At 44.9% G+C, this 11846-nt stretch overlaps 1 protein-coding gene across 1 annotated transcript; it reads left to right on the forward strand.

The window, feature by feature from the left end:
* Positions 1–10611: 10611 nt before the first annotated feature.
* Positions 10612–11618, forward strand: LOC311124367 (tripartite motif-containing protein 29-like; the record flags this gene model as incomplete). The annotated part of the gene is made up of 2 exons (XM_084198530.1): positions 10612–11001; positions 11474–11618. Coding segments are annotated over exons 1-2 (529 nt in total), but the record flags the coding sequence as incomplete, so codon positions are not given.
* Positions 11619–11846: the final 228 nt, after the last annotated feature.

The raw sequence follows: 11846 nt of genomic DNA on the forward strand, positions 1-11846 counted from the left end.
TATTTATAACCAGAGAATTGGGCTGATTCAAACAAGACAAAACATGCTTATTTTTAAAGTTAGGACATGTCCAAGAAATGTTACTTGTAAAACTAAAATAACCAACACCCTTTCTTGTGATTGTAATATATAAAAATATAATAATATATTTCCATTCACATTGTGTGTGTGTGGTCCAATGTGTGAGGGGCTTGTTGTGATCCTGGGGGTAGTGCATTGGTCTGTACACTGACTGTATGCCTTCTTAATATTGAGTTGCATCGGGTGGGGGGCTGTTGAAACTGTTTTGAATGGGGTGTGTTTTGGGGTCTGGGGGTGAAATCAAACAGTGTATTCAAACTGGTTAGGGGTAGACTTAGACCCCCCAGAACATTCACACCTGGTCCTTTGTTGCAGGATTTGTTTTAGACATGTTTGTACATTAATTGCTTAAATTTTCATTCCCAGGTTGAATGTCAATAAGAAGTAATATAATTGAGTGTATGACTTTACAATGTCCAGCTACATTATACTCCACATAGCTTTATAGGAAGCAGACTTTACAATGTCCAGCTACATTATACTCCACATAGCTTTATAGGAAGCAGACTTTACAATGTCCAGCTACATTATATTTCGGAGAGTACGACCCTGCTTCGGAGAGTACGACCCTGCCTTACACAGGAAGCGGCACAGGTCCTAATCCAGGCACTTGTCATCTCCCGTCTGGACTACTGCAACTCGCTGTTGGCTGGCCTCCCTGCCTGTGCCATTAAACCCCTACAACTCATCCAGAATGCCGCAGCCCGTCTGGTGTTCAACCTTCCCAAGTTCTCTCACGTCACCCCCCTCCTCCGCACACTCCACTGGCTTCCAGTTGAAGCTCGCATCCGCTACAAGACCATGGTGCTTGCCTATGGAGCAGTGAGGGGAACGGCACCTCTGTACCTTCAGGCTCTGATCAGTCCCTACACCCAAACGAGGACATTGCGTTCATCCACCTCTGGCCTGCTGGCTCCCCTTCCTCTGCGGAAGCATAGCTCCCGCTCAGCCCAGTCAAAACTGTTCGCTGCTCTGGCACCCCAATGGTGGAACAAGCTCCCTCACGACGCCAGGACAGCGGAGTCACTCACCACCTTCCGGAGACATTTGAAACCCCACCTCTTTAAGGAATACCTGGGATAGGATAAAGTAATCCTTCTAACCCCCCCCCCCCCCCAAATTTTAAAGTGGTTATCCCACTGGCTATAGGGTGAACGCACCAATTTGTGAGTCGCTCTGGCTAAGAGCGTCTGCTAAATGACGTTAATGTGACCTTGAGCAAGGCACTTAACCCTAATTGCTCCTGTAAGTCGCTCTGGATAAGAGCGTCTGCTAAATGACTAAAATGTAATGTAAATGTTATACACCACATAGCTTTATAGGAAGCAGACTTGACAATGTCCAGCTACATTATACTACACATAGCTTTATAGGAAGCAGACTTTACAATGTCCAGCTACATTATACAGCTACATTATACTCCACATAGCTTTATAGGAAGCAAACTTGACAATTTCCAGCTACATTATACTCCACATAGCTTTATAGGAAGCAGACTTTACAATGTCCAGCTACATTATACACCACATAGCTTTATAGGAAGCAGACTGTACAATGTCCAGCTACATTATACTCCACATAGCTTTATAGGAAGCAGACTTGACAATGTCCAGCTACATTATACTACACATAGCTTTATAGGAAGCAGACTTTACAATGTCCAGCTACATTATACTCCACATAGCTTTATAGGAAGCAGACTTGACAATGTCCAGCTACATTATACACCACATAGCTTTATAGGAAGCAGACTTGACAATGTCCAGCTACATTATACTCCACATAGCTTTATAGGAAGCAGACTTTACAATGTCCAGCTACATTATATTACACATAGCTTTATAGGAAGCATACTTTACAATGTCCAGCTACATTATACACCACATAGCTTTATAGGAAGCAGACTTGACAATGTCCAGCTACATTATACTCCACATAGCTTTATAGGAAGCAGACTTTACAATGTCCAGCTACATTATACACCACATAGCTTTATAGGAAGCAGACTTGACAATGTCCAGCTACATTATACACCACATAGCTTTATAGGAAGCAGACTTTACAATGTCCAGCTACATTATACACCACATAGCTTTATAGGAAGCAGACTTTACAATGTCCAGCTACATTATACTACACATAGCTTTATAGGAAGCATACTTTACAATGTCCAGCTACATTATACTACACATAGCTTTATAGGAAGCAGACTTTACAATGTCCAGCTACATTATACTACACATAGCTTTATAGGAAGCAGACTTGACAATGTCCAGCTACATTATACACCACATAGCTTTATAGGAAGCAGACTTTACAATGTCCAGCTACATTATACACCACATAGCTTTATAGGAAGCAGACTTGACAATGTCCAGCTACATTATACTCCACATAGCTTTATAGGAAGCAGACTTTACAATGTCCAGCTACATTATACTCCACATAGCTTTATAGGAAGCAGACTTTACAATGTCCAGCTACATTATATTCCACATAACTTTTATAGGAAGCAGACTTTACAATGTCCAGCTACATTATACTACACATAGCTTTATAGGAAGCAGACTTTACAATGTCCAGCTACATTATATTCCACATAACTTTTATAGGAAGCAGACTTTACAATGTCCAGCTACATTATACTACACATAGATTTATAGGAAGCAGTTCCTAATCTACTGAAACTTCTTCATGGCCAATTTGTTTTATTGAATAATTTTGACCCACCCTTGGTTTTTGAATTTATTCAACTATGAATGTGGCTCTATACTCCAGCATTTTAGATTTGGTATTAAATGTTTTATATGAGGCGACAGTACAGAATGTCACCTTTTATTTGAGGCTATTTTCATTAATGTCTGTTTTACTGTTTAGAAATAAATATACTGTATTTATCTAGGCCCTCCATTTGTAGGTGTCATAAGTATTTGGACAAATTCACTTATAGTGTATTACACTTTGTCAAAAGTTTAGTATTTGGTCCCATATTCCTAGCAGGCTATAACTACATCAAGCTTGGGACTCTTGTTGGATGCATTTGCAGTGTGTTTCGGTTGTGTTTCAGATGATGTTGTGCCCAATAGAATTGAATGGTAAATAATGTATTGTGTCATTTTGGAGCCACTTAAACATATTATGTTCTTATTTACAATACAAGTGACTCCAAAATGATTCAATACGTAATTTACCATTCAATTCTATTGGGATATTGTTTATAGATGAGGATATTGTTTTTATGCAGATTTTTGAATATTCACATGAAAATCTGTTTCCATTCGACTGGCGTCAGATTTTCATGTGAACATTGTAAAATCTTCATAAAAACATGGTCATTTTACCAGCAGAGATGTTTCCATCAAATTGACGTGTTGAAGATAAATGGCTGTGCGTGATGACGTAATGCACATACAAATATATATTTTAGAAAATACTAATATATTTTTGCAGTTAAATTCCCATGTAACGGTTAAAAACGTTCTGTTAAATGGGTTTCCATCACATTTTCAACTCTACCGATGGTTTTGTCAGATGTTTTGGGGGCATTATATAGTGAACGTGCCCACTCTGGACAGGCTACCTACATGATGACATTATTATGGACAAAAAGACCCTCGATATTTATTGGAAAGGAGCATCAAGCTCATCACCGTGCACTTTCACCACCCTGTGAAGTTCAGCATAACTTATTTCATCTGTAGCTTAATAAACTGCATGGTTTCCTGAGTCGTAGTGGGAGGACCACACCACATATCATCGTGTGACTCCAAGTTTACTTCAATATGATGGTTATTATATCAATATTTGTCACACCCTGGTGCTGGGACTCATTATTGTTTATCCAGGGTGTGTGCAGTCTATGTGTTTGTGTTCTATGTTGGGTGTCTAGGTTGTTGTTTTCTAGGTTTGTTCAATGACTCCCAATCGGAGGTAACGAGTGTCAGCTGTTCGGCTCGTTATCTCTGATTGGGAGCCATATTTATTTCTGTATGTTTTCCTGTGGGGTTTGTGGGTTTTTGTTTCCATGTTCTATGTTCAGTCTGTGTACTGAGGACGTCACGGATCGTGTTTTGTTTTGTCGTGTGTTTCTTTATTAAAATAAGTCATGTTCACTCGCTACGCTGCGCATTGGTCTCATCCTTACGACCGTCGTGACAGAAAAACCCACCACAAGAGGACCAAGCGGCGTAACAAGCGGCAACAGGACCTACCTACGCAGGATTTATGGGAGCCTCCTAAGGACTTTTGGACATGGGAGGAGATACGGGCTGGAAAGGGTCCTTGGGCACAACCGGAGGAGTACCACCGCCCTCGTGAAGAGCTGGAGGCAGCTGCAGCCGAGAGGAGGTGGTATGAGGAGGCAGCGCGGAGTCGAGGCTGGAAGCCCGTGGTTACTCCCCAAAAATTTCTTGGGGGGGGGCTAAAGGGGAGTATGGCGAAGTCAGGTAGGAGACCTGCGCCTACTCCCTGGACTGACCGTGGAGAGCGGGAGTACGGGCAGACACCATGTTACGCAGTAGAGCGCATGGTGTCTCCTGTACGCAGGCATAGCCCGGTGCGGTACATTCCAGCTCCTCGTATCGGCCGGGCTAGATTGAGTGTTGAGCCGGATGTCATGAGGCCGGCCCCACGCAGCAGGCCACCAGTGCGTCTCCTCGGGCCGGCTTACATGGCACCAGCCCTACGTATGGTTTCCCCGGTTCGCCTACATAGCCCGGTGCGGGTGATTCCTCCTTCCCGTACTGGTCGGGCGACGGGGAGCCTACAACCAGGTAGGGTTGGGCAGGCTCAGTGCTCAAGGGAGCCAGTACGCCTGCACGGTCCGGTATTTCCGGCGCCACCTCCCCGCTCCAGCCCAGTACCACCAGTGCCTACACCACGCACCGAGCCTCCTGTGTGTTCCCAGAGTCCTGTGCGTCCTGTTGCTGCTCCCCGCACTAGCCCTGAGATGCGTGTCCTCAGCCCGGGACCACCAGTTCCGGCACCACGCACTAGGACTTATGTGCGTCCCCAGGGTCCTGCATGCCCTGTTGCTGCTCCCCGCACTAGCCCTGAGATGCGTGTCCTCAGCCCGGGACCACCAGTTCCGGCACCACGCACTAGGACTTATGTGCGTCCCCAGGGTCCTGCATGCCCTGTTGCTTCTCCCCGCACTAGCCCTGAGATGCGTGTCATCAGCCCGGTACCTCCAGTTCCGGCACCACGCACCAGGCCTACGATGCGCCTCAGACGGCCAGAGTCTGCCGTCTGCCCAACGGGGCCTGAACTGTCCGTCTGCCCAACGCCGTCTGAACTGCCCGTCTGCCCAACGGCGCCTGAACTGCCCGTCTGCCCAACGCCGTCTGAACTGTCCGTCTGCCAAGCGCCGCAGGAGCTGCCCGTCTGCCATGAGCCTGCAAAGCCGCCCGTCTGCCATGAGCCTACAGAGCCGTCCGCCAGACCGGAGCCGCTAGAGCTCTCCGCCAGACAGGAGCAGCCAGAGCCTTCCGCCAGACAGGATCAGCCAGAGCCTTCCGCCAGACAGGATCAGCCAGAGCCTTCCGCCAGACAGGATCAGCCAGAGCCTTCCGCCAGACAGGATCAGCCAGAGCCTTCCGCCAGACAGGATCAGCCAGATCCTTCTGCCAGACAGGATCCGCCAGAGCCGTCCAGCCGGGATCCGCCAGAGCCGTCCAGCCGGGATCCGCCAGAGCCGTCCAGCCGGGATCCGCCAGAGCCGACCAGCCAGGATTCGCCATTCAGCCTGGTACTGCCCCTTAGTCCGGTACTGCCCCTTAGTCCGGTACTGCCCCTTAGTCTGGTGCTGCCCCTTAGTCCGGTGCTGCCTCTTAGTCTGGTGCTGCCCCTGAAACCGGTGGGGGTCATTTGGAGGAGGCTACATAAGCGGGAAGTGACTATGGTGGGGTGGTGGTCTAGGCCGGAGCCAGAACCGCCACCGAGGAGGTATGCCCGCCCAGCCCTCCCCTGTTTGGGGGTTTTGAGGCGCGGTCGCAGTCCGCGCCTTTAGGGGGGGGTACTGTCACACCCTGGTGCTGGGACTCATTATTGTTTATCCAGGGTGTGTGCAGTCTATGTGTTTGTGTTCTATGTTGGGTGTCTAGGTTGTTGTTTTCTAGGTTTGTTCAATGACTCCCAATCGGAGGTAACGAGTGTCAGCTGTTCGGCTCGTTATCTCTGATTGGGAGCCATATTTATTTCTGTATGTTTTCCTGTGGGGTTTGTGGGTTTTTGTTTCCATGTTCTATGTTCAGTCTGTGTACTGAGGACGTCACGGATCGTGTTTTGTTTTGTCGTGTGTTTCTTTATTAAAATAAGTCATGTTCACTCGCTACGCTGCGCATTGGTCTCATCCTTACGACCGTCGTGACAATATTTGTGCATAAAGCCGTTTCCACCGCCATTTCTCGCTTAATTAATTCTACAGACGTATTTGCACCCCACTGCATCCACATGTTTCTTTACAATTCATGATCATTTTACATGACTGAAAATGAAAGAAAACTTTTGATTTGACATATTCATCATTCACCACTGTGGCTTCTAAATAGGTCACTGTACATTTATGGAACCTTTAAAACGTTGTAATGTTTTACCACAACCTTATATTTGGTTACACGTCACTATGGCTTCCATCCCTATATACCTCAGTGCATCCATCCAGGACTAACGTCTCCAAACAGATCTAAAAGGCCTCCCCCACCACTCAGACTTTCAAAGAAATTAAAGTTATCTCTGATACTCTGCTGTGCAGTTTGTTGTATGGACATTGCAGAGGCCCTTTTAAAATATCCACTCTGCTGTCTGGATCTACCAAAGGATCCAGTTACTATTCCCTGTGGACACAGCTGTATGCAACGTCATCTTCTTAGCTTGACTTCCATCCCCCAAAAACCTGTAGATACAGAGTACACAGTCAAGAGGAAGCCACTCCCTGTCCTCTGGTGTAGAGTTCCATGAAACAGAAAGTCATCTTTGACACCCTGTTGCTCAACCTTCAGGTGAAAGCACTAAAATGGCTGACAATCTAGAACTGTTCTGTTGCTCCGTCTGTCTGGATCCACTGAAGGATCCGGTGACTACTGCCTGTGGACACAGCTACTGTATGGGCTGTATTAAAGAAAGCTGTGATCAGGATAATCTGAAAGGTGTCTACACCTGTCCCCACACTCTAAACAATACTGGGTTGTTTGGTTGACCCAAATGTTGGGTTGCTGGCGTTGGGTCACTTAGTTGGGTTGTTTTCTTTAAAAACTGCTGGGTTATGGATGCTGGGTGTTGGGTTATTGTTGCTTAGTTATTGAGATATGACCCAGCAGGTCAGATCAGAAGACTGTAGGCATAGTTTAGTAGGGGTGTGGCTTTCAGATAGTTATTTTTAGCCACCCATGAGAGTAAATATAATTCCTGTTCATCTGGTCTGTTGCGTAGTTAGCACATGTTAAGGTTGAACATTGACATTTTTGTAGCTTCAATGATGCTTATAGAGTTTCCTAAAAGTCCATGTATGTCTCATTGTTGGGCTATGATACAGTGGTATACCTTATTATAATATGTAATAAATACTCTACATATTATAGAAGAATTTAATAAGGAAAAATTGAGTTTACAGTATGTAAACGCCTTAAAATAACCAACAGTAAGGATGACATTAAAACAGACCCAGTTGCTAGGTCAACCAAGCATGACATTAAAACAGACCCAGTTGCTAGGTCAACCAAGCATGACATTAAAACAGACCCAGTTGCTAGGGCAACCAAGCATGACATTAAAACAGACCCAGTTGCTAGGGCAACCAAGCATGACATTAAAACAGACCCAGTTGCTAGGTCAACCAAGCATGACATTAAAACAGACCCAGTTGCTAGGTCAACCAAGCATGACATTAAACAGACCCAGTTGCTAGGTCAACCAAGCATGATAGTAAAAAATACCCAACTGATGGTTAAATTAACCCGTCTATCTATCTATCTCTGAAGACCATCCAGTTTTGATTTCTAGCTGCCATACAGTGCATTCGGAAAGTATTCAGACCCTTTGACTTTTTCAACATTTTATTACGTTACAGCCTTATTCTAAAATTGATTAAATAAAACATTTTCCTCATCACTCTACCCACAATACCACATAATGACAAAGCGAAAACAGGTTTTTATTTGTACACACTTATTGAAAATACAAGACAGAAATACCTTATTTACATAAGTATTCAGACCCTTTGCTATGAGACTCAAAATTGAGCTCAGGTGCATCCTGTTTCCATTGATCATCCTTGAGATGTTTCTACAACTTGATTGGAGTCCACCTGTGGTAAATTCAATTGATTGGACATGATTTGTAAAGGCTCACAGCTGTCTATATAAGGTCCCACAGTTGACAGTGCATGTCAGAGCAAAAACCAAGCCATGAGGTCGAAGGAATTGTCCGTAGAGCTATGAGACAGGATTGTGTTGAGGCACAGATCTGGGGAAGGGTTCCAAAACATTTCTGCAACATTGAAGGTCCCCAAGATCACAGTGGCCTCCATCATTCTTAAATGGAAGAAGTTTGGAACAACCAAGACTCTTCCTAGAGCTGGCCACCTGGCCAAACTGAGCATCGGGGGAGAAGGGCCTTGGTCAGGGAAGTGACCAAGAACCCGATGGTAACTCTGACAGAGCTCCAGAGTTCCTCTGTGGAGATGGGAGAAACTTCCAGAAGGACAACCACCTCTGCAGCACTCCACCAATTAGGCCTTTATGGTAGAGTGGCCAGACGGAAGCCACTCCTCAGTAAAAGACACATGACAGCCCGCTTGGAGTTTGCCAGATTCTCTGGTCTGATGAAACCAAGATTGAACTCTTTGGCCTGAATGCCAAGCGTCACGTCTGTAGAAAACATGGCACCATCCCTATGGTGAAGCATGGTGGTGGCAGCATCAGGCTGTGGGGATGTTTTTCAGAGGCAAGGACTGGGAGAATAGCCAGGATCGAGGGAAAAATGAACAGAGCAAAGTACAGAGAGATCCTTGATGAAAACCTGCTTCAGAGCGCTCAGGATCTCAGACTGGGGCGAAGGTTCAACTTCCAACAAGACAACAACCCTAAGCACACAGCCAAGACGCAGGAGTGGCTTCGGGACAAGTCTCTGAATGTCCTTGAGTGGTCCAGCCAGATCCTGGAGTTGAACCCGATCGACCATCTCTGGAGAGACCTGAAAATAGCTGTGCAGCACTGATAGCAACAACAACCACCGCAGAAAAGTTGGCTGTGTTTACAGACAGACAGACGTACAGACAGACAGACAGAGGTTGTTTACTATGACTGGATGAAGGGATACAGTGTTGAAGGCTTCCTTTAGGTCTCCTGGTCTCTTGGGATTTAAACAGTGAATACAGTGAGATAGTCCTAACCATTCAATCAATGTACAGAACAAACAGTCATCATTAACACTATACAGAGTGGAGCCTATGGATAGAATATGTTATCAAAGAATATAATACAATAGAATTTTATGAATAGAAAATAATATATGTTTTGACATGAAAGCACAGCCAGATGATTTGACTTGACAGTGTGTCTCTATACCTCAGTCTCTGAAGACACCCAGCAATGGTTAGGATTATTAGAGAAGCTTTTCCTGCTGAAAGACAGTTTCATTTCATCTGGTTGCAGAAAACAATTCATTGGATATGTTCATAACCCCGTCCACCTATAAGATGTGGGGGGTTTCTGTCTGACTAAGAAGAGATACAAAGAACTCTGATTGTAAAACGTCTTCTCTTTTTAGTCCTAGATATGGCAAGGGTTAGGGTTACTGCTGAATGTAGTAACTCTAACCCTGACCCTAGGCCTAACAGTAATAACCACACTGTAATGTAAAGTATTACCTCATTCTCAATGATCAGTCAATACATACAGTATTCATTTAAACTACAGTATATTGTATCAATATCAAACCCCCCCATTACAACCACTTATGAATTATTATAGACACTTATAATCAGTGTTATAACACATAAGTGTATTATAAGGCATTATGAAGCTTATTATAATAATTATAATATGTACTTCATAGGAACTGTTACCCTTTATATATTCTAACAACTCATATTTGTTAGATTTATTCCAAATGAAGGGCCCTAACCTAGAAACTAAAATATTTGTCTCCCTCTCCATGTTGAACGCAGTTCTCTCTCTATCCCTCCCTCCCTCCCTCCCTCCCTCTAACCTCACCTATCTGGCAGAACCAGAAAGTCCTCGCCCTCCCAAAAACGAACTTATGTGGAAACGAAACTGATCTGAGTCTCTGTGTCGTCTGTCTGTGTGAGAGTGAACAACCGTCCAAATGGCTCAGCAGGGAGTTCTGCTGGACCAGGACCAGTTCTGTTGTTCTGTCTGTCTGGATCTACTGAAGGAGCCGGTCACCATCCCCTGTGGACACAGTTACTGTAGAAGCTGTATTGAGGACTGTTGGGATCAGGATGTTCTGAAAGGGGTCTATAGCTGTCTTCAGTGCAGACAGACCTTCACTCCAAGGCCTAATCTGAGGAAAAATAACATGTTGGCTGAGGTGGTGGAGAAACTGAAGGAGACAGGACTCCAGGCTGCTCCCCCTCCTGCTCTGTGCTATGCTGGACCTGGAGATGTGGCGTGTGATTTCTGCACTGGGACCAGAAAGCAGAAAGCCCTCATGTCCTGTCTGGTGTGTCTGGCCTCTTACTGTGAGACTCACCTCCAACCTCACTATGAATCTCCTGCTTTCAAGAAGCACAAGCTGGTCAAAGCCACCGCACAACTACAGGAGAAGATCTGCTCTCATCATGACAAACTGCTGGAGGTTTACTGTCGTACCGATCAGCAGTGTATCTGTTATCTGTGTACAATGGATGAACATAAAGGCCATGATACAGTGTCAGCTGCAGCAGAGAGGACTGAGAAACAGGTAAGGCCAGAACTACTTGTTGGTGACTGTCTGATAAACAAATAATTAAAGATACAGTAGGAACTAAGGTTGTTTGAATATGAGATCATTCAAATTATATCGATCCACGGCAGACCAAATATGAACACAAACCTTGATTATATAGATGTGTTAACCCAGATTCTCCAAATGTATCACAATTTTCTAAAGTCAAACACCATTATCAAACACCATTGTAATTTGTTATCAAACATCATTATAATTCGTTATCAAACATCATTATCATTCGTTATCAAACACCCAATCAGCTCCCCTGTTTTGTGCACTGTTAAAACTATAATCATTCACATAACAATATAATAAAATAGTTTCACACAGACTCTTCCTCAACATTTTAATCCCTATCTTCTATGGGCCCTATGTCCCATTACTATACTATTGATCTACTGGACAAATAAAGCTTGATAGCTCATTGAAGAGTGATTCTCCACAGAGGCAGCTGGGGATGAGTCAGCAGAAAGTCCAGCAGAGATTCCAGGAGAGAGAGAAGGACCTGAAGGAGCTCCAACAGGCTGTGGAGTCTCTCAAGGTGAGTATTGTTGACCAGAGGAGACACACCATTTCACTTCTCTACTCCAGTCAGAGAGAGAGAGACAGAGAGAGAGACAGAGAGAGGGAGAGGGGACTCTCTCCAATCCCACTGGCTCCACTGTTGGGAACAGGCTGTCTGGACCCCTTTCAGAGAATAGACTGCTTAATGTAACCGGCGGGATATGAACCCGGGTCTACTGAGGAGAGAAACCAACATCTTGACCGTTACACCAAGAGGACATTCCCTATTGGGCTGAGGGCCGACACTGATTTTG

Source organism: Coregonus lavaretus (genome assembly GCF_964263955.1).
Source record: "Coregonus lavaretus genome assembly, contig: HAP1_SCAFFOLD_3445, whole genome shotgun sequence".
Classification (NCBI taxonomy): domain Eukaryota; kingdom Metazoa; phylum Chordata; class Actinopteri; order Salmoniformes; family Salmonidae; genus Coregonus; species Coregonus lavaretus.